The 24,093-nt window shown below is 42.7% G+C and overlaps 1 protein-coding gene across 4 annotated transcripts in view; it reads right to left on the bottom strand.

Annotated features, from left to right (window-relative positions):
• LOC124555142 (elongation of very long chain fatty acids protein AAEL008004-like) overlaps positions 1-24,093 on the bottom strand; it is a 913,230-nt gene that overhangs the window by 300,381 nt on the left and 588,756 nt on the right. For 3 of the 4 annotated variants that reach the window (XM_047128953.1, XM_047128952.1, XM_047128955.1), the window contains exon 3: positions 9,807-9,874. In XM_047128953.1, coding sequence (XP_046984909.1) covers positions 9,807-9,867 — 61 coding nt within the window. In that variant the 5' untranslated portion in view covers positions 9,868-9,874. Of the gene's footprint in view, positions 1-9,806; positions 9,875-23,765; positions 23,894-24,093 lie in introns of those variants that run through there. The other variant, XM_047128954.1, reaches the window with a different exon arrangement.

Raw genomic sequence — 24,093 nt, 5'->3', positions numbered from 1 at the left:
CACCATAATATGTATATATTCAACTGAAGTGATTTGTGATCGTGATCGATATTAGCGCTGTCAATGCTTGTCACTGAGCTAAAAACTCGGGCCCATTATGCTGACTCTAGTAATGTCTACTTATGGCAGCATGTCTAATATGTTACTCATGGTCGTGTGGGATTATTTATTAGTTATAATTTGGTTTCGTTGAGATCTAATTGGCCACTTGTCATCGAAAAGAGTGTGCCACGTAGATTGTTTTTCAGTATGACACGACACCCATGACGAAACTTCGAACCAGTACGGCAAAACCGCGGCTGTTTCAGTGTGAACTTGCTAGTCCCATAACAGAGATGCCACATTTTATGCTCAGTAGGATTTTATATAGGTAGGAACACATCATAAAATATTACACAATAAATACATATCTTTGCGAAACAGTTACTTCTGTTTAAGAGAGGGTGATACCTGAGATGCTATACACACACACATACACACACACACACACATACACACACACACACACACACACACACAGAGAGAGAGAGAGAGAGAGAGAGAGAGAGAGAAAGAGAGGGGGGGGGGGTAACGTTGGAACACAATTCCACCTTCCGCACGATTACAGGAAGCGCTTGACAGCTGATAAGTCTTATCAGAGCGGCCGTATAACTCCTATAATCAAGTTGGACCTGGAGCTGCAGTCGTATACCTACAACGGCAGCAGCATACGACACCAGTTTATGTCGAAGAAGTCCTGGATGTATAAAACTGCTGAAATGAGGTCTTTTCTCTACGCACTATCAGAGAAAGATATGGAGCATTTGAAATGTGTGAAAATGCGAATAGAAGATACGGCAGAATGACAGAAATGTTAAAAGCAATATGCACAGAGTATGACGTTCGGCTGATAAACGATTTTTGCGTTCTGTGCCTTATTACTGAAATGTTCAAACACAATAAGTCTCTGTTACTGTGTATGATAGTTTGATCCCTCTCATATCTCTTAATTCACATTTTCTGCAGTTTTCCTCGATTGTTTCTCCCGTAATGCTGTAAAATCTTTTCTCCCCCCACTCTTACCCACAGACATAGTTACGAAACAACAAACCTTGCAGATTTTCATTTGTTCACTACGCTTAAATTTTGGTCACCAGTGTAGTTTTGATTCATATGGATTTCGCTCATCCGAGTAACAATTTATGAAGTCTGCAGTATATGCCATACTTCTGATGCAATAACGATTTTTATTTTACACTGGAAGGTCCGCTTCTCGCGTCGTCTAGTGGTCAATTCCGCGTTTCATAGGGGTGTCCGAATACCTTTGATCAAGTAGTGTATACGCCATCTCGTTTTCTCTGGCTACCATAAAAATTTTGGATGTGAAAATGTGTTTCACCACCATGATTCGGACCGGATATCTCACAAGCCGAACTCTTTGACTTCGGCTACTGAGGCGGGTAGATAAGAAGTGAGGTGAAGCAATATGTAGGATTTTTGTTATTTATAAATGGCAGAAGGAACATTCGTAAATAAATTAATTGCACAGAATTAGATGGCCAATTTACGTGTGTTACTCAGCGCTATCTCAACGCCTTCGACCCACGAATCCAGACAAGTCGCCGAGTAGCTTTGTCAAAGAGAGAAAATACGCTTAATAAAACGCGCCACGCGCTGCTCACCCTGTGGGAATCCGTCGATGTGATAATGAGTGAAACTGGGAGCCGCCACTCTATCAGAATAAGACTGAATTATAAAGGAAGGAAGATTAGTATTTAACGTCGAGTCGACAACGAGGTCGTAGGAATCGGAGTACAAGCTCGGGTTGTTTCAAAGATCGGAAAGGATATCGCCCGTGCCCATTCAAAGGAACCATCCCAGGTAAACTTTAAAGGGGTTAAGCTAAAATAAACAATATAAGAGACCAAAAGTTTTGTGTATCTACGTGGGCTATTCAGAAATTAAAGTCCGACCGGGAACCAAAAGACAGTGACAAAACGATGACGCATTGCTCAGATGTGTTGGACAGAATGCTAGATCGCGTCACGTCGCTCCTTTCAGTTCTGAGCGCACAGTGAGCACGTAAACATTTCTCAGATATATACAGGGTGTGCACAAAATAGTGTGAACACCATGCAAGTAAATATTGCGATACGGCTGCAGTGCACAGTTGACGTGACAAGTCTTGGAGGTTACTTTCCACTGTATTATTTACTTTGTTCTGTGACAGTGAACACAATGAATCAATGAAATGTGTGATCTCTCAGACTTCCAAAACGGCAACCCGTTGGTGCATGGTTAGCGGGAGCATCTGAGACCAAAACGGATGAACTGTTTAACGTTTCACAAGCGACAGTATTCACGATAACGACAGGATACACGAAACACGGTAAAACATCGAAGCAGACGAAATGAATTAAAATTTGTGCTGCAGCCGGGCCTCGACCGCAGGTCTTCTTGCTTGCGACGCAGAAATGCTAACCATTATACCACCGCAGTACCATGGTCAATATTGCTCCACGCCGCACGAGGCCCGGTCGCAGCACAAATTTTAACTCATTTCGTCTGCTTCGATCATTATCGTAGATAATAAAAAGAGATCATAAAACTTGGACGCTTGATGATTGGAAGAATGTGGTATGGTCCGCTGAATCATCATTTACATTGTTTCCCACAAACGGCTGGGTTTACTTATGAAGAACACCAAAAGAAGCCTGCGAAATGGCCTGCATGTTTCCTACAGTCAAGCATAGGGGAGATTCCATTACTATTTGGCCGGCTTCATCGTGTTATCCAGCTGGTCCTAACATTACCCTCACTGTCCTGATTAGTGCCAATGAATATTACAACATCCTCGCCAATGAAGTGCTTAGTATGACTAGCATATTGCTGCCGAATCTTGCCATATGCCAAGATGATAATGCACTCATACACACAGCCGAAAGGGTTGAGGTATCATTTGTGGAGCATCAGAATAACATCGAACATATTTCCTGGCCAGCACAATCGCCATGTCTCAAAATCACTGAAAACTTCCAGGGAGTTTTAGAGCACAGGCTGAGGACCAGATTTAATGCCTCTAAATCATTTGAGAAATTGGTGTATATTTGTGCTACAAGAATGAGAGAACCTATTCCATGAAGAGGTGAAGCTTTTCCCAAAGCCAATGGTAGCCCAACTCCTTATTAATTAGTAAATATTGTGTATATGTCAGGTGTTCATATTATTTTGACCACCCCCTGTAGTGCTTCCAGCTAAGTATGAGGGCCTGGTGAGAGATTTCGCCTAGTGTGATGCAGCCCACATAACATAACTGTGATGCGTTTCCTTCTTCATGACAATTCTGGGCTGCACTCTACATGGGCAATGAAGGTGCTCTTGCAGCGTTTTCGATGGTAAATGTATGATAACCCACAATACAGTCCACAATTGGCTCCCCCTGAATTTCGTCTCACATGAACTGCTAGCAATGAAGATAACATTTTGAGACAGACGATGAGCTGTAGGGCAGTGTAGAGAATTGGTGTAAAGCACAGGCAGCTGCCTCCTATGATGAGGGTACTGGAAAGTTGGCACAACTATACGACGAAAGTCGTAGCGGCGACTACGTAGACAAGCAGGTGGAAGATGTAGCTAACGGTTGCAAATAAAACATCTTTGATTTTCACAGTGGTTTGCACTTCGCAAATGATCCGGCTATTTCCCGAATAGCCCTCGTAGCTAACTGTGCAGAAAAAGGTCATGATATTATGAAACATATTATAGTACCAGCCAAAATAAGTTCATCGCAATCGGACAACGTTACGAACGATGTGCTGATCACAATCGCACGGTACATCTCCACTTAACGGACTCCATCATTATACACAGATGTACCAATCCCTCTTTTCGCCAGAAAATGACCTGTATGGGCGGGCTGTGGACGACTACGTACAAACGCCTAATGTTGTCTATTTTATCCTTCCCTTTGCTAAAGACACAAATAATTTAAGTGCAACTGCTGCATAGTGCCTAATACACTAATAAACGAATGGCACATACCACCCAAAATAATTAACGCAAAAATAAGTAACAAAATAATTAATAACTTCCAGTGATACCCTAAAGCGTCGAATGACATTTTTGGGTGCGACATAAAAGATGCCTTTTAAGTTTTTATGCAATTAAAGTAAATGACGAACGAAATGTGTGATCTGTATATTTGTTAGAGTCCAGTGTCGTCATACGGTATAGCGAAATTCATACGTATCTAGTTCTAGAAACGCTATCATCATATTCCTCCATACAACATATAAAACGACAGAGACGACAATGACGGAGAAGGTGTTAAGTGGTAACATCTGCTAACAGGAGGCGGGTACAAAAAAAAAAGTGTGCAGCCGATAATTCGCAAAGTTTGTTTTCCCTCGCCCGCGTACAGTCAACGAGAAGGGCGTAACGGGTAAACTAACGCACGTCACTACCATACTAAGTGGGCTCTTGCCAGAAAGGCATTCGAGGAAACACTAAACAGAAAAACTGTTTTTACTACCAATAAACTGATAACTACCTGGGCGGTTGACGTACTTAGCACAGTTGTCAGAAGTGGAATAGTGAGTTGACGGCCTAGTCGGCCTTGTTAGTAACTTCTGCGCTTTAAGTGCCGTACTTTTTCACTGTCTGTCTTTGCAGAGAACATGATCCAAACGCATCCAGCAGCTAACCATGCAGTATTGTCAGTGTCAATGATCATACAAGAAATTAGATGCATGCAAGAAGCTTCCAATTTTCTTCCTATGCTCGCGATCCGTGTAGCCTAATTAATGCAAAACTTTAAAGGGATGCGAAAGAAAATGTTGTAATTTAGGAAAGAATCCATTCTCCAGCGTTGCGGAGGTGCAGTACTTAAAATATGTAGTGGGCATCGAACACACCTGACAGAAATAAAGGCTGATTCGAATATTGAGCGAAAATGAGGTGCGATAAGCAACAGGCCTACTAAAGAGACTGTTTACTCTGATTTTGCTCATCCTCTTCTGAATTATTGCTGCGAGGTATGGGATACCCACTGACGGTGGACATCGAAGAAGTTTAAAGAACGTCCGCTCGTTTTGTATTATCTCGGAATTGGGGAGAGAGTGTCACGGGTGGCAATCATTAAAACAAAGGCTTTTTTCGTTGCGACGAGACCTTTTCACGAGAGCTGAGTCTCCAACGTTTTCCTCCGAATGCGAAAACATTTTGCTGGCTCCCGAGAAATTAAGGCACGCACCGAAAGACTTAAGATTCCTATTTCCACGAGCTCTTTTCAAGAGTGGAAAGGCAGATGGTTCAAATAGCTCTGAGCACTATGGGACTTAACATCTGTGGTCATCAGTCCCCTAGAACTTAGAACTACTTAAACCTAACTAACCTAAGGACATCACACACATCCATGCCCGAGGCAGGATGCGAACCTGCGACCGTAGCGGTCACGCGGTTCCAAACTGAAGCGCCTAGAACCGCACGGCCACACCGGCCGGCGGAAAGGCAGAGAAATAGCTTGAAGGTGCTTCGATGAACCCTCTGCTAGGCATTTAATTGTGACCTGCGGAGTACTCACGTAGGTGTAGAATCACAGCTACACCAGGTAGATCTCATGTACCGATGGACAGGGACCGTCGAGCATTGCGGAAGATGGTTGTAAAAAAATCGCAAGAGATTAGCGGAAGGAATCAGGGAGTTGAAAGGAATATTGTGCAATGATCGAGCACCTCCTCATGACCTATACATATCTGTAGTTAATGCTAAGAGACGTTTGAGGTGCCGTAAAGAACGACGCCAGTGGACAGTGGACGACTGGAAACGGGTGATTTAGAGTGATGCATCACACTGTGACCTGTGGCATTCCGATGGAAGCGCTTGGGTTTGGCGAATTCCTGGAGAACGTTACCTGCCATCAAGTATAGTGCCGGGAGACGATGACTGATTGTTTTGACATGACAGTGGACCGCGTCATAAAGCAACATCTGTGAGACTTTGGTATATGGAAAATAACATTCTTGCAACGGACGGGCCTGCTGAACTCCCGACCTCAACTGAATGGAACATCTTTGGTGGTGGTAAGTTCCTATGGAACCAAACTGCTGAGGTCATCGGTCCCTAGATTTACACACTACTTATTCTAACATAAACTAACTTATGCTAAGGACAACACACACACACCATTCCTGAGGGAGGGCTCGAAACTCGCACGGGGCGGTGGGTGGAGGGGGGGGGGGCATCTTTGGGATGAGTTATAATCCCGACTTCTCTGCAGACCTCAGCGTTCAGCGTCACTAAATTCTCTGGTTTCGGCTCTTGCGGAAGAACGAGCTGCCATCCCTCCAAAGATATTCAGACACGTCCTCAAACAGAGGTGAAGCTGTCATGAAGGCGAAGGGTGGACAGGCTCCATATTAATGGCCACTAGTAGTTGTCCAGAGGCCGGTCGGTGTGGCCAAGCGGTTCTAGGCGCTTCAGTCTGGAACCGCGCGACCGCTACGGTCGCAGGTCAGGTTCGAATACTACCTCGGGCATGGTTGTGTGTGATGTCCTTCGGTTAGTAAGGTTTTAGTAGTTCTAAGTTCTAGGGGACTGATGACCTCAGATGTTAAGTCCCACAGTGCTCAAAGTCATTTGAACCATTTGAAGTTGTCCGGATACTGTTGATCAGATAGTGTATGTAGCAGCTAGCTGTTAAAGGGAGTCTCCAGCAAAGTGTATACGAATGTGATGGATGTGAGAGTTAGGATTCTCGTCCGAGTCCGAGATCGTTGTTGAGACATCATCACTTCAAGCTCCCAAAAACAAAAACGCGAAGTGTGTAGCAAGCGTCAGGAGTAAAACCAACAGCGTGACACCAACAGTACCTCGTAAACTGTAAACAGTCCATTTGGAGGGCACATCTGAGCAACACACACCACCTGGTAAGGTCGATAAGATAGGATGCCGAAATACTGCGCGTAAATTGGAACTTGAAACCAACTGAACACCTTTATCACGCCGAAGAAGCCTGAGAAATCACGCCGCTATTCCTTGGTACCCGTGTGTTCATATCTTGCCTATTTCTCTCAAGCTGATTATCCCTGTGCAGACGAATGAGAGCTCTCAGTGCAACGTCTTCGCATCGCATCAAGCTACAATCGAGCGAGGTGGCGGAATACTAAACTCGGATATCTGCATTCGGAAGGACGGCAGTTCGAATCCCTTTCAGTCCACCCAGTTTAGGTTTTCCCAAGTTTCCTCAGATCGCTTAAGGAAAACGCCAAGCCCGATTTTCTTCACCATCCTTCCGCAATCTGTGCTTACGCTCCGTTTCTAATGAGCTCGCCGCCGGAGGGATGCTAAACTTGAATTTTCCATCTACCTTTCCATAGCAGTGTTTATGCTGCGCTCACAAACAGGAGGAACTAGTCTCCTGGGAATCCTGGTCTGACTCGTCCGCTTGCTGGTATGGAGAAGCGGAATCAAGGCCGGCGTTTGACGCAAGCTGTTGATCGAAGCGGTTGACACAGTCAATCCGCGGCCCAGCGTTTTTAAGGACAACACACGTGCGTATTTCTGTGGCTGACGTTCCTCAGTCACAGTGCTCCACTGCTGATACCAGGTGTCTGTCCCACTGGCAGGGCCATATTCCAAGGAATTTTCCTATCTTTCACTGAAGGAACAATCTTTCTTCTCGCTTGATCTGATTTACAGACACCATAAGAGAACGCAAAATGTTCTGTGTCACTGACCTACTAGGCGTGAAACGCTGCTTTATAGTGTAGTAGACATTTAAGGCGATTACGGTCGCCCTATCTAATTTCGCAGAGCACTATGTATGCCTGCATACGAGGGCAAAGTGAAAAGTTACTAAATGGCGTTAATTTTAGTGAAATTTTGTTGTTTTATATGTTTGTTCATCTTGTGGAACAACGGAGGCCAAGTATTCTGTACATTTTGTTATCAACAATTGTTTCACATTTTTAAAGTGAGTGCTTGGCGTCCACATCGTACATCAAAGAACGTTTTACGTAAGTGATATACCTAACAACAAAGGAATGTGTAAGGACATAGAGGACACATACCACTCCACAACAGATTGGTAGCCGGCCGCGGTGGCCGTGCGGTTCTAGGCGCTCCAGTCCGGAGCCGCGCTGCTGCTACGGTCGCAGGTTCGAATCCTGCCTCGGGCATGGGTGTGTGTGATGTCCTTAGGTTAGCTAGGTTTCAGTAGTTCTAAGTTCTAGGGGACTGATGTCCACAGCAGTTGAGTCCCACAGTGCTCCGAGCCATTTTTGAACAGATTGGTAACTGGCGATAAATAAAGTTCATTTAGATTAGTGAGGGGAAAAGGTAAAGAGCGACAAAGATACAGTAGTTTGTTCTGAAGTGGTACTGCAACACAATCTTCTGGTCGTACAAATGTTCCCATTAGGTGAAGACTAAATATTACGCAGATATACAACACTATCGCGTGTCAGTCCCTGGCGTGGTGCAGACATTCTCAGTGGGAATATACTTAAATATACTTGCAGATTACAGTCTCTTATGAAAATCATGACTGGTCTGGAGGATAGAGCTAGTACCAATGGGAAATCGATGTTTCACCATGCTTGGTCTCATCCACAAAGTGACTTGCTGAACATGATGCCGCGTATACCAAAATATTAAGTCATTTAAATCACATATTGATGCTGAGTTGTACGAATAAATTGGGGAGTCTGACGCCTGACGAGATAACGTGAAGTTTAGTCGATAGGAATGCTTCTTTATGAAGAACGGCAGGTGAATCTGGCAGATGTGTAATCCGTAAAGCACGATAGTGTGGGAAAGCAGGTTGCAGATTATGGTACTGGCAGCTTCTGTGTAGTCTTATTTTCTTTGATTCATCTTACTACACGTTATATGCCATTAATTTAAGTTCCGGGAAGTATGTGGACGTGGGGAAATCGCGATAATCAAATCGCTGTTGAGCTTAGCTTCCTTTCCAGCAGTGACCAACATACTCGTTCTGTTTAGCGCCTCGTTGCGCTGATACCCTGAGACAGTTTACCGTAGTTAGACACAACTGCATCTCAACCACTTCCTACCTTATGTTCATAAGATGAATGTTTTTGTTCATCCATATTGCTAGAGTACTGAGAGCCGACAGTGAACTTAACGAGTAAGATTTGATCAGGACGTTAGTTCAGTTGACGCAACCTAGGAAACTTGAGAGTTTGCATCATGACTACTGTCTCTGCCTAATGTGTTTCGATGAAGAGAAATGGTTCAAATGGCTCTGAGCATTATGGGACTTAACATCTGAGGTCATCAGTCCCCTAGAACTTAGAACTACTTAAACCTAACTACATCACACACATCCATGCCCGAGGCAGGATTCGAACCTGCATCCGTAGCAATCGCGCGGTGATGAAGAGAATATAACGATTTTGTTGTGAGTTCAGGATAAAAGAAGGCATTGCCTACGTACGGCTGATTGGTTATTTCGACCCGTCAGTGAATATTACAATCGCTGCTGGTCACTGCATATATACTGTTTTCGTGAATATGTTGCTAATGTTCGGTATTTCGCACTTGTGAGCAGATGGATGTTGAACGAAGTATTAGCTGAGCGATGGGCTGTTGAAGTATTAGTTCATCCGGTGAATTACGTAGTAACGTACAGTTTGTGGAAAGTAGAGGCTACTTCTCAGTTGCGCGCTTTTTGTTTCAATGAACAGGTAACTGGTCAGGAGATGCACCCGTGGATCAGTTAATTTCCTTGATACCTCACAAACAAACGAAGCTTTCCCACAGCAATATTTTTTCTAACACATTACTTAAATATAACATTCACTTACCACTCCTGTTGTCCATAATATCCCTATAACCGTGGACAAGATCTTGAACCAATTGCGTCATGATGAACCTGAAAAAAATCATCTGTCATTAGAATAGAAATAAACAGATTTCTCAAAGACATAATACAATGTTCAGAAAATTATTCACAAGTTCCATATCGTGACCATTCACCAACTTTATTCAGCAGCAAATGTCTTACGGGTTCCAACAGAGCCAGACTTATCTCAACTAATATGCTGCTGGCAGACGAGTATCTATCTGTTAATTACTTTATACATTTTAGAAATTGCACCTACTCTGTGTTTGCGGGATGCATGTTTCACGTAAACACTACGAATTAGACCAGAAGGTTCACTTCCATTACACCTGAGCCAGAACAGGAGCTGTACATTTTCTTTTACTATAGAGAAAACATATCGACTGACGTTCCCCTGAATTGGTGAATAGCTGTTCCGACTAAGCCTCACAAACGGATGTGAAACCGGCATTGCAAGCTCGGTACTCTTAAACTGAAATGCTACAAAGCTGCTGTGGCATCTGACAGAGGTGGAAAAGACATGTCCTTGTGGTTATTGGTTACGTCCTTACGTAGACTCCTGCGACAGACTATAGGAACAGATTTCCTCATCACGTGGATGCAGACATCCACGCCTACCCCCCCCCCCCCCCCCTCTCCATATACAAATCATTCATTCACGGATCGCCGCGGCAGAGTTAGATAAATTAGCAGATACATATACCCTTACTGCACTAGTTATCTTCTTGCATCATAATTAGGGAGATGTAGTGTCAGGGGGACGGAGAAATCATCTAAGTACCAATCACTCAGGTCTACTTACAGTCAGGTTGATTGCAGATTATGGACATAGATTAGGACATTTAATTTAAAAAATTAATTGACAAGGATTTCTGCAAAACTTGTTACTGCCCATTGAATCAGCTACGTATAACAGCAGAATTAGGGCAGTCTTGATTACACACTAAATTCACGAGTCAAGAACATGGAAAAGAATTAATGACACTGTCTACTTTCTGACTGAACGTAATAAAACTCGTGACGATAGGGAGAGAAAATGACAAATCGTGCGTATATTGGGTTGAGATATATATATGCCTTTCAAGCCGCAGGGCACGCCAAATACTTAAGTGTTGCATATTTTGTTATTGCAAATTACAAACACATTCATGTCACCTAACTACTAGAAATATCTTACAAATCTACCCAAACTTCAGACTGCATTGAGAGTGTTGATTGTTGGAATTCTTTGGACAAGTGCAGTCTGACATCATCTTCGGTACCAATTGTCTACTCTCGTTTAACAGAATCCCCACTCCCATAATTGGACAATATGTATTTTGTAATAAAATCTGAAGATTAGTTTTTATTTCATATAACTGTACATGTGGACACGATGGTAATATAGCTAGTCTCCTTTAGTATAATCATTCAACAGTAGTCGTCCCGTAGAAAGGAGAGCGAAAATTAGGATCTGACGGCAGATATACGACGAGGTTGTTGGAGAAAACACTCTGATTGAACAAAGATGAGGCAGGAAACTGATTTTGTACATTTAAAAGGAAACATTCCGGCATTCGCCTAACTTGAACTCCTCCCAATTGCAAATTCAGTGCCTAAATCATCGTGCCTGTTCACTCGGTGCCGTTAGGAATGCTTGATTAGTCGCATGTAGCTATGATTGCTGTCCACCATGCTCGGTACAAAGGCGCTGTTCCTCCTTTTCTAGAAAATGTTTATCGTACTCCACATCAGCTGCGCAGTCGATGCGTATCCACAAGTAAGGTTCGTTACATAATATGAGGAAGGCAGTGACAGACCTTTAGCATAAGAAGAAAGACAGTGAAAAAGAGAGCACAAAATTACCTACTTCTGGAAACAAGGTATTGAGAAAGAACTGCACTAGAGCTTGTTGAACTGCCTGGCATTGCAAAAACGGGCGGTGTGACGTAAGCTCCATGATCGTAATCAAGGGCTCGTCGATCACTCAATACCCTTTAGTAATAGAAAACAGTTTCTTATTTTGATACTTAGCTTAGGGGCTCTGCCCGAACAGCAACATAACGCTTTTAATCCGAACGAAACAGATCGATGTCAAGGCTAATGCACAAAGCCAGTGGGTGTGGTTGCCAGCACGTCCGTGTCAATTGTGGTACCCGCTTTCTCTCCCCGAACAAAGCCAACAAAATATCGTGACTGGACACATTGGAATAGCCTCACGCAAATCTGTTATGATTCAAGGATCAAAATGCAAAATGAAAAATATTCGATAATTTTTTGCACTGTTTCATAAACACAAGTTCAGTACGGTACTACAAGATATATAATGCTTTATTAGTCGAGACCCAGGTGAAAGCCCATCTATAATGACCTTGTCGTCTACGGGATGTTAAACTTTGATCTTCCTTCACATGGCAGTTTTTCGTTAAGAAGTTCAGTACATTAAATCCAGCCCCACGTCAGACACAAACCGTGTATCGTCTATATTAGCGATCTTCTTTTAACATTTTGCTGTTGTTTAACTGTTTATTCCGCCGGAGGTTCGAGTCCTCCCTCGGGCATGGGTGTGTGTGTTGTTCTTAGCATCAGTTAGTTTAAGTAGTGTGTAAGTCTAGGGACCGATGACCTAAGCCGTTCGGTCCCGTAGATAATTCACACACGTTTGAACATTTTTAACTGTTTATTGCCTTGCCTGGATGTAAGCGGAGTAAAATTCTAGACTGCGTTGGTTTCCTAATGCCTTAAAACTCAGGTGTTTGTTTTTTTCCTCTATTTTAAAGGTTTATCGTCCAGATTATAAAGTGCTTATCACTATTATAATCTACATAAACCTGTAGTATTAACTAAAATATTTATTGGATAGCTAATACAGTACAAGTAAATTCGTCTTTCTGTATTCAATTTTTGGAATTTTTCGTTTCCGTTCTCGTAGAATTGTACATTTTTCCCCCAATCAACGAAATACAGATTAACTAAAGACTTACTACATTTAATGTATTCTACAATTTCGAAACGATTCGATAAGCATAGACACGTAGAAATCGTCAACAAATGCTGCAGAAACATAAATCACATAGAAAGCAAACACTGTGAATATACACATTAATATCTGATGATGAGCTAGTATCTAAATACTGGAAAATGTACATCTACATCTGCATTTATACTCCGCAAGCCACCCAACGGTGTGTGGCGGAGGGCACTTTACGTGCCACTGTCATTACCTCCCTTTCCTGTTCCAGTCGCGTATGGTTCGCGGGAAGAACGACTGTCTGAAAGCCTCCGTGCGCGCTCTAATCTCTCTAATTTTACATTCGTGATCTCCTCGGGCGGTATAAGCAGGGGGAAGCAATACATTCGATACCTCATCCAGAAACGCACCCTCTCGAAACCTGGCGAGCAAGCTACACCGCGATGCAGAGCGCCTCTCTTGCAGAGTCTGCCACTTGAGTTTGTTAAACATATCCGTAACGCTATCACGGTTACCAAATAACCCTGTGACGAAACGCGCCGCTCTTCTTTGGATCTTCTCTATCTGCTCCGTCAACCCGATCTGGTACGGATCCCACACTGATGAGCAATACTAAAGGATAGGTCGAACGAGTGTTTTGTAAGCCACCTCCTTTGTTGATGAACTACATTTTCTAAGGACTATCCCAATGAATCTCAACCTGGTACCCGCCTTACCAATAATTAATTTTATATGATCATTCCACTTCAAATCGTTCCGCACGCATACTCCCAGATATTTTACGGAAGTAACTGCTAGCAGTGTTTGTTCCGCTATCATATAATCATACAATAAAGGATCCTTCTTTCTATGTATTCGCAATACATTACATTTGTCTATGTTAAGGGTCAGTTGCCACTCCCTGCACCAAGTGCCTATCCGCTGCAGATCTTCGTGCATTTCGCTACAATTTTCTAATGCTGCAACTTCTCTGTATATTACAGCATCATCCGCGAAAAGTCGCATGGAACTTCCGACACTATCTACTAGGTCATTTATATATATTGTGAAAAGCAATGGTCCCACAACACTCCCCTGTGGCACGCCAGAGGTTACTTTAACGTCTGTAGACGCCTCTCCATTGATAACAACATGCTGTGTTCTTTTTGCTAAAAACTCTTCAATCCAGCCACATAGCTGGTCTGATATTCCGTAGGCTCTTACTTTGTTTATCAGGCGACAGTGCGGAACTGTATCGAACGCCTTCCGGAAGTCAAGAAAAATAGCATCTACCTGGGAGCCTGTATCTAATATTTTCTGGGCCTCATAAACAAATAAAGCGAGTTGGGTCTCACACGATCGCTGTTTCCGGAATCCATGTTGATTCCTACATAGTAGATTCTGGGTTTCCAAAAACGACATGATACTCGAGCAAAAAACATGTTCTAAAATTCTACAACAGATCGACGTCAGAGATATAGGTCTATAGTTTTGCGCATCTGCTCGACGACCCTTCTTGAAGACTGGGACTACTTGTGCTCTTTTCCAATCAATTGGAACCTTCTGTTCCTCTAGAGACTTGCGGTACACGGCTGTTAGGAGGGGGGCAAGTTCTTTCGCGTACTCTGTGTAGAATCGAATTGGTATCCAGTCAGGTCCAGTGGACTTTCCACTGTTGAGTGATTCCAGTTGCTTTTCTATTCCTTGGACACTTATTTCGATGTCAGCCATTTTTTCGTTTGTGCGAGGATTTAGAGAAGGAACTGCAGTGCGGTCTTCCTCTGTGAAACAGCTTTGGAAAAAGGTGTTTAGTACTTCAGCTTTACGCGTGTCATCCTCTGTTTCAATGCCATCATCATCCCGGAGTATGTGGATATGCTGTTTCGAGCCACTTACCGATTTATCGTAAGGCCAGAACTTCCTAGGATTTTCTGTCAAGTCGATACATAGAATTTTACTTTCAAATTCACTGAACGCTTCACGCATAGCCCTCCTTACGCTAACTTTGACATCGTTTAGCTTCTGTTTGTCTGAGAGGTTTTGGCTGCGTTTAAACTTGGAGTGAAGCTCTCTTTGCTTTCGCAGTAGTTTCCTAGCTTTGTTGTTGTACCACTGTGGGTTTTTCCCGTCCCTCACATTTTTACTCGGCACGTACCTGTCTAAAACGCATTTTACGATTGCCTTGAACTTTTTCCATAAACACTCAACATTGTCACTGTCGGAACAGAAATTTTCGTTTTGATCGGTTAGGTAGTCTGAAATCTGCCTTCTATTACTCTTGCTAAACAGATAAACCTTCCTCCCTTTTTTTATATTCCTATTAACTTCCATATTCAGGGATGCTGCAATGGCCTTATGATCACTGATTCCCTGTTCTGCACTTACAGAGTCGAAAAGTTCGGGTCTGTTTGTTATCAGTAGGTCCAAGATGTTATCTCCACGAGTCGGTTCTCTGTTTAATTGCTCGAGGTAATTCTCGGATAGTGCACTCAGTATAATGTCATTCGATGCTCTGTCCCTACCACCCGTCCTAAACATCTGAGTGTCCCAGCCTATATCTGGTAAATTGAAATCTCCACCTAAGACTATAACATGCTGAGAAAATTTATGTGAAATGTATTCCAAATTTTCTCTCAGTTGTTCTGCCACTAATGCTGCTGAGTCGGGAGGTCGGTAAAAGGAGACAATTATTAATCTAGCTCGGTTGTTGAGTGTAACCTCCACCCATAATAATTCACAGGAACTATCCACTTCTACTTCACTACAGGATAAACTACTACTAACAGCGACGAACACTCCACCACTGGTTGCATGCAATCTATCGTTTCTAAACACCGTCTGTATCTTTGTAAAAATTTCGGCAGAATTTATCTCTGGCTTCAGCCAGCTTTCTGTACCAATAACGATTTCAGCTTCGGTGCTTTCTATCAGCGCTTGAAGTTCCGGTACTTTACCAATGCAGCTTCGACAGTTTACAATTACAATACCGATTGCTGCTTGGTCCCCGCATGTCCTGACTTTGCTCCGCACCCGTTGTACAGGAGAAGTTGACAGCAGACCTGACCAGTATTGCTGTCACCTGACTGAGCGATTCGGCGTGCACTTTGGATCAGTGACATGCGCAGGACGATAAACTCGAACGAATGACAAACTGCAAATTTTGTTTCTACTGCGAGAGGCAGCACATCCACATTTCACCAATACAGAGTACCATACGTTAATAGTGGCAATGGAAGAGGAATATTACGATAGAGTAATGTGTTGATATTGCATTAGTATGAACACAGAACGACGCGAGTACGTAAAATTATTGGGGTTTTATAGGACTCTGTCAGTAAAACGCTGTATTATTCTTTTTAGATTAAAACTCTACAATTCAGCGTGCAGGTCTACGTCGATAGCATTTCCTTCGCTAGTATTAAAGTTTATTTTCATGTTCAAGATGAATGGGATCTCATGGTATTTCATTTATAAGCTCGGAAACCGCGTTTGTATACTGAGGTGCATTCTGCGACAAGTTCCGTGAACTAAGTAACCGTCTAACTGCTACTTTCAATCGTCATTTCTATAAGAGCAACAACTGTGATTCTTATGTACAACAGCAAATGTGTACACTTAAGTCATCATCACTACGGTAGCAATGTTGTCTTACCCGACAAATCATGATCTACGTTTTCCATCTTTTAGTACAAAGTGTTTATGGTTTCAGGTACTTTTGTAATTGAAGATGAAATGCCTCGCCGTGCGAGGTGGTAAAGCAACTATTCGCATTCGGGAGGAGCGTGAATCACATCGCTATTCGGGAATCCTAAATTTTATTTTACGTCCTGTATAAACGGAGTTGGACCACTTGCGTGGAGTGACATTTGCACGGAGCAGGGATTCTTGCCGGGCTAACTGACTTTTCGCAGGTACAGCCACACTAAGAAGTCTAGTAGTTCAGCACAGCAAGCGGGCTCGCGCTCACATCACAGCAGTGAGCAACCACTTATCGCTTCAGGTTGGCTCATTAACGCGTTTCGTGGCGAATTTATTTTTAAACCTGTTGTATTAATTAGAGGTGACAATGAGATTCAACATAACGAGAACTGACAGTGAAATTCAATATCTCTTAAAATTTTGGTGTTGGAAGGAAAGGAGGACAGCTAAGTAATGGAATGGAATTGAAGTCCCATGCTTCTTGACAGAGTGTAAGGGAATGATGCGGGAGACCCGCACCGCCGTACTAGGAAAGGTCCTAATGGAGGTGGTTTGCCGTTCTCTTCCTCCGACCGTAATGTGGATGAATGATGATGATGAAGAAGAAGACACAACAACACCCAGTCATCTCGGGGCAGGTGAAAGTCCCCGACCCAGCCGGGAATCGAACGCGGGACACCGTGCTCGGGAAGCGAGAACGCTACCGCGAGACAACGAGCTGCTGACATGTAAGTAACGAACACTGCATTTCTTACGACTGTTGCAGCTTTATGGGGACTGCAATTTTAGGACGAAATTTAAATTGACAAATTAAAAAAATTTCGCTAAAGGATCAGTGTCTGGTACCACTTTTCGATCAGTGTAATGCGAAGACAAGTTCTTAAGTTGAAGTCTGCCAGTGAATTTCTGTAGGTTGACTTGGTTCTCTTCATTGCGGAAAAAGCAGCATGCACATGTAAGTATAAACATCGACATAATAGTATCTGCAGACCTGTAAATTTACATTAAGGAAACAGAAGTGTACGAGACTATTTTTGCCGTGAAACTAATCACAAACGTCACACAGTGGGTGTATAAGTTCTAGCTGTAGTTGAGTTTTCAGACTGCCAACATAGCCTCGAAATCAGTGAAACTGCGCTACCCTTTGCAAGCTGAAAAATAGTGTGGTAGCTTGAGTTAACTGCAGATTCATTCATAGAATGCTCTTCCTGAAAACAAAAAAAATGTATTTTTAATGAAAATGTTGTGAAAATTATTGAGAGGTTTATTTCTTTTCTCCCTTGGAACGAATACTTTATTCAGTCATATCGCATGAAACTGTTTTTCCCCCACACATCGGCTTCTCGTTGTTCATCTTGCAAGTGACCACAATATTTTGGATGGAATCTATCGTGATGCTGATGTAAACTGAATTTTTTCGTTGTATTTAAAATTTTGAAGCACGTTAATAGAACGCTAAGCGTATCAAGATATGACATACAGTAAACATATAGACTGTATATTCTACATGGATACGTTGACGTTGATGTGTCTGACCACTCAGAAATTCCTTATCCGACCATCATGCTACTTTTCATGCCTTTCAAAAGAGCTACTCTCCATTTTAAGGGGAGATTCCACACTAAAACTTTAATTAAAAAAAATTAATAGCTAGTTCACACCTTTAGAGTGTTTACTCTTAGATCCCTAAACGATTTGGCTGTATACGAATTACAAGTACGTCTAAGAAATGTTTGAAATACGGATTGCGTAAGGGGATGGGGCACACCGAAAGACGCCCTTAAACACTGAGACGTGTGTACCGTATGTTAGTAACTAAGGCTACGACGAACCTAATGACGGTCATTCCTCTGGAGGCATCACATTGTCTGCACTTCCCCTGCCTTACCAGTCGGCCGTGCTGCGCCACTTGGAAGCGAGCGCTCACAACCCAGGCGGCGAGGGCCCTTGCTCGTCTTGTCGCATCCTCAACAGGCCTTCTGCAGTCTCCGGCAAGTGTTCATAGAAACAGGTCTTAAAATATGCTGGAAGGATGCAAAACTGCCACCAGTCACAATTTTATGATAATTATTTATTTTGTGTTTACCAGTTTCATGCTGGTTTGCTCGTCTTCTAGCGGAGGGGGAAAAAGTATGGATGAAACTGCATGCCAGTTGCCCGTGTTTCCGCTGCAGAGATTTTGTACCCTGTGTGAGCCCATACAGATTTTGATTCTAAGAACCTCTCAGGGTCAAAGCTGCGACTGTTCTTTAGAAAAGGCTTGCCCTTTGAGATAGCCTTGTCAGTCTTCATTAGGGAATATTTTACAAATTTCGAGAGTCATTTGGCCGACTTTGTGTCGTTTCCAGGGAACAACACATATTTACAATATTTACAAGATTACCTACGATTACATTAAACTACTTTTTAAAATTTACAACTTTTTCAATGGATCTGTCATTTTCTTCGTCATTGTAAATTCTGTGCTTAGGCCACAAAATTCAGAAATAATTTTAAGTTTCCATCAGTTTGGAGTCTCTATAAAGCCTTTGAAACCGTTTCGCCAGTCGTCATCGCCGTGTCTTTCTCTTTCCACATCAAAGTTTAAAATTAGCCGGTCAAACTTGTGGCCACGGTACTGTGCATCTTCTAGAAGATTTTTCACTATTGAGTAAACATTTGGCTGAACTTTTAATACTAATGTATTTATTCTTCGGTTCCATCCTTCTGGCGCCTTCCACTACAATTTCACGTCTCTCTTGGCATGTGTTCGATATCGAGTCACTGGTACAAAAAACAGACATAAAAGTTCAGGCGTGCTCTCCTAAATACACAGACAATCATCGTCCAATATTTCCAGGGAAGATGAGCTAGACCAGAACACATTCTTATGTGACAGCACATTTCCTCGTTTTCCTTACAGGGTGGATCGAGGCCGCAACACTGAACTTGTCTCTACAAACACTGATTAAAATGATAAATGGCTATAAGCACCATGGGACTTAACATCTGAGGTCATGAGTCCCCTAGACTGAGAACTACTTAAACCTAACTAACCTAAGGACATCACGCACATCCATGCCCGAGGCAGGATTCGAAACTGCGACCGTAGCAGCAGCGCGGTTCCGGATTGAAGGGCCTAAGCCACTCTGCCACAGCGGCCGGCTATTAAAATGATAATTGCAACTAGAAATAAACTGTTAACTGTTTGGACGATGGTAATTTCGAAGTCCATCATCAGAGATGCAGGGTTCCATCCCGGCACGTTAGCTTTTAAAAATGTTCGTACATTTCTCACTTTTTATTTAGTGGCAAAGCGTAAACAACTGGAATACTGTTAGTTTCCTCTCATGACCTATTAAGGTCCGCGTGAAGTGTAAACAATTGCCCAAACTGCTTCGTCGAACTCTTGGACGTTCCATCCACAAAAAAAGATATGCAGTTTGATAAACAAACTTCTCTCTTACCGCTGCAAACACGAGTATTCTGTCATTCGGTACCCTGTTATCATCTGCAAGTAAAACATTGATACCATCATTCATCAGTAAATCATTTTCTTGGATGAATATTTCTCCCGAATCGATGGCATCTTTTCTAGTTCCCATATATTTTCGCCTAATGCAGTGTAACGATGTGTGGTGGTAACGATGTTACTAAGTCGTAACCTCAATTGAAGAGCTGCCTTGGTTCTTCAACGTAAAGTGATCAGACTGTAGCGTCTGTTTCTTTTACCCGCTTCTTTGCACTTACAAAATGTTTTCGCACTTCATTTGCTGCTTCATCTGGAACACAAACGTGGATAGCCTTCATATATGTTCATAGTCAGCCAAGAAAGACTTCATGTGAATGAAGAAACACAGTTTGCTGTTCATCGCATTCCAATTTTTTAAAAATGTTTATAACGAGGCGACAGATTTTCATAACATCCATAATATCGCATTTATTCTTTCTAAAGTTTATACAAAGCCAAAGTCACTTCTTGTCTGTTTGTATAGTCCACTACATACTGATGCCCATTGTAAATCAGTAAAGCCTTCCCTTTGGTGGGGTCGGTGAATTAAGTTATCTCAGCACTAAGACACGGAGCACTCCTTGCCAGTCAGAGGTCAGCTGCAGTACTGAACTCTGGGAGAAGGCCATGCACACTACGAACTGGTGTGCGGACAGGGAACATTCTGTAGGAAACGGGATTTTGCCTTCTCCAGAATACGTCGCAGGTACCGGCGTGCAGGCTGGTGAATCATATTTCCGGAGCACCCTGTCCACTGCCTACAGTGTCCTGGCCTCCTTGCAAATGACAACACACTCCCTCTCCGTACAAGTGTCACTCCGTGCAAGTGTCACAAACTCGTATAAACCACTATCCCCGATTTCTTTCGCTATCTTTGGACGATTACGATTGAGTCAGTGTTTAGTCGCTAATGACATCGACCGAGCGAGTTGGTGCCGTGGTTATCACATCAGAAACGCATTCGGGAAGAGAGAAGTTGAAATATCCGTTCAGTTATCCTGGTATAGGTTTACTGTGGATTCCAGAGATGAACTCGAATGCCCCCCCCCCCCCAGCTCTGTTCTATCGGAGATTGTCCACCGATGGTATTAGGTTGAACGTTCTGTCCTCTTTCTAGTGCCGTAGAACACCGTGGAGCTGAATTTATGTCTCCCCTCTTCTGTAGGACAGGAAACTCTTTGGCTGTGGTAGTCAAACAAAAGCCAGTCTGTTTTCTTCAATAAGTGCATTTATACGTGCATGTTATGTCAGATGAAAGTATGGTGCTGCTACAGACGCATTTTCCGTTTCTTCTGAGTCATGTTTAACAGTTGGAAGAATATTTTCCAAATGAGGCTGTGGTAAGCGTCGAGCGTAGGTCGTGTTCAGAATGAAAAGTTTGTGGGGAAAAAATAAAGCAAATACCCCATGCGGTACATTCGTTTTTGTCCAAACTGGCCCTATCAGTGTAGGTTACATGGCTTATCTGGGTCTGGAAACTCAATTACTTCCATAGTTTTTGTAAGTTTGTCGGTTTTCGCTCATTTTGCTACATGAACAGCACGAGACGCCACAAAATGTTTGTAAGATAAATTAATTATTTGGAAATAAAAACGCAAGTATTGTCAGTCATATTTCCGAGCCTCTCTCGAAAGATGACATAAGATGCTTACGAAGTGAGGGACTAAACTTTTCTAGAGCGGTATCGTTGAGAACTATTTTAGAGCAAAGTAGATATTTTATTCTAAATATTTCGTATATACAGCGGAACAGAACATTCCAACCACTATCTTTGAAATGTGGAACCCTTCTAAAAAGTGTGAATGATTTTTGCCGTTCAAGAAAGTCCTAACGCACTGAAGTGTACAGATCTCTCTCCCATTAGTAGAAATATGTTCATAGTCGGCGAAGAAAGACTTCATGTGAATGAAGAAACACAGTTTGCTGTTCATCGCATTCTGATTTTTTTAAATATTCATAACGAGGCGACAGATTTTTATAACATCCATAATATCGAAAGCCATTCTGTTTAGTCAGCCTAGATTAATATAAGCAACCGACGTCAATGTTGTCCGTCTGAAGCCATAGGTGAGAGCGCTTCGTTGCGCCGTTTGGCGATACCAAACAGCAGCCAACATCAGCACCAACTTCGAGCAAAAGAAGAAAAACAAAAGAGATTTGGTCTGAGGAACAGTTTCACTAATTGCAACAGAATCCGGAGAGACCCGAAAAGGAGCCTGAATTTTAGGCTTTTAATGACAAAAGTACTGACTAAGCTCCTATCCGTGAACATTTGCTCTTACAGTACAGATTATTACAATCAATCCATAATTTTGGAGTGTCCTCTTCGGCATGACACAGGACAGCCGTTTTGCCGTCTAAGCGGTCCTGGATTTGATATTCGATAACCATCTCGGATTTATTCTGGGATGGAAAAGACCGGAACGACGTTCAATCATGTATTTGCATGAGAAATTGTCTGAATGATCAAGAAGCGACATTGGCATTCAAGCTGTCTAACAAGCGCCATGTTGAAAGCATGGTGTAAGCTGTAAGCTATTTCTTCCTTACTCTTTCCCGAGAGAACAAAGTGAATGCTTATACATCTCATTCGGGTTCGTTATAAGCAGATGACGAAACCTGGAGATGATATTCGGGCTAATTACATCTAAGATAGGATGACAGGCAAGAGAGAGATATCAAATAGTATTTTTGGATTGAAGAAATGGTTATCTGTGTGATTGGAGGGTTACTGGCTTTACGGGCTGTAACGGATGAAAGGACGAGCTCATAACTGAATGAATATGAAAAGGCTGAAACACGAAATACTGCGCTCAACAGCTATCAATATACAGAGATAATTACAAGAAAATAGAAATTTAATTAACAGTGTCTAATTAGGAAACCTCCAGAGGTAAACTCACACACTCACCGTAAATCTAACAAGGCAAAAACGATCGAATAATTATAACAGAATGCTGTAAAATCCGGTAGAGGAAAACGCCTGCAGTAACGGATTAAAAATTACTGACTTTTTAAAACGTTGGTTTGGGGCTCGGTGTCTAAGTATAAAATTGTCAACCTAATAGCCCAAAGGCTCGAAGTTCTATCCTCCTTCGGTCGATGTCTTCTTAGTAACTAGTCGCTTCATTCACCTCTCAAAGTGATTTTTATATGTGACAATGCGCCTTTGATCCCAGTTCACTTCTTACTGACTGCTTAAGTCGGTTCAAAGAGAGGAAGACGACACGAACATACCACCTCGAACGGGATATGTTTCGTACAACATCGTCGTGTTCAGATCAGCCTTCAGGATGAGGACAAGTTTTATCTTATTTAAACAGAAAATAGAAAAGCCATGGGCCAATCTCTTAAACTGACCACATAGAAGCGCTGTATCTCCATGCGTACCTCGTCAGCAAATGGCAGCGTAAAACTAAACACCGAGAGTCAAAAGATGCGCCGAGGAAGAATTGAAATGGCTCTGAGCACTATGGGACTTAACATCTATGGTCATCAGTCCCCTAGAACTTAGAACTACTTAAACCTAACTAACCTAAGGACATCACACAACACCCAGTCATCACGAGGCAGACAAAATCCCTGACCCCGCCAGGAAGAATTGAAATCGGAAGTCTTGCGTGAATTAATACAAATGTAGTTTTAACATCTTCGAACTCTATAAGATTCTCATTAATTCGAATCAGTCTACATGTTTTCCACCAGTCATTTCTACATTAGCGAAAGCCTATCACATCACAGCTCGTTCAGTGCCACTACTCGTGATTATATTTTGGAAGTGGAAGTAAATTGTTGTTACATACCGAAACAGGAGAAAAACTCTATCACTCGCTCGTGTGCTGTAGCCCGCGGTGTGCAATAACGACAGTCGATCACAGCTGTAATTGACTCTCGATTGGGTGATGCAAGAGCGGCGTGGCCTTAACGGATCGGAGGCCCGCAGCCGACTGACTCTGCGGGCGACCATGCTCTGTAGGCTGCCCAACTCTGCACCCACTGGTCGCACTGCATGACGTCACATCACGTGGTCTTAGCGATCAAACCGACTGCAGACCACAAACTCCACATCATCGCGCACGAAGTATAATGTAGAGGGGGTCGTTCCACACGGCGCGGGCTCTTACAATGAAT

This window comes from Schistocerca americana, chromosome X, assembly GCF_021461395.2.
Source record: "Schistocerca americana isolate TAMUIC-IGC-003095 chromosome X, iqSchAmer2.1, whole genome shotgun sequence".
In the NCBI taxonomy this organism is placed as follows: domain Eukaryota; kingdom Metazoa; phylum Arthropoda; class Insecta; order Orthoptera; family Acrididae; genus Schistocerca; species Schistocerca americana.
Note: the sequence above shows the minus strand (reverse complement) of the source record. Positions and strands in the feature narration are given on the sequence as shown.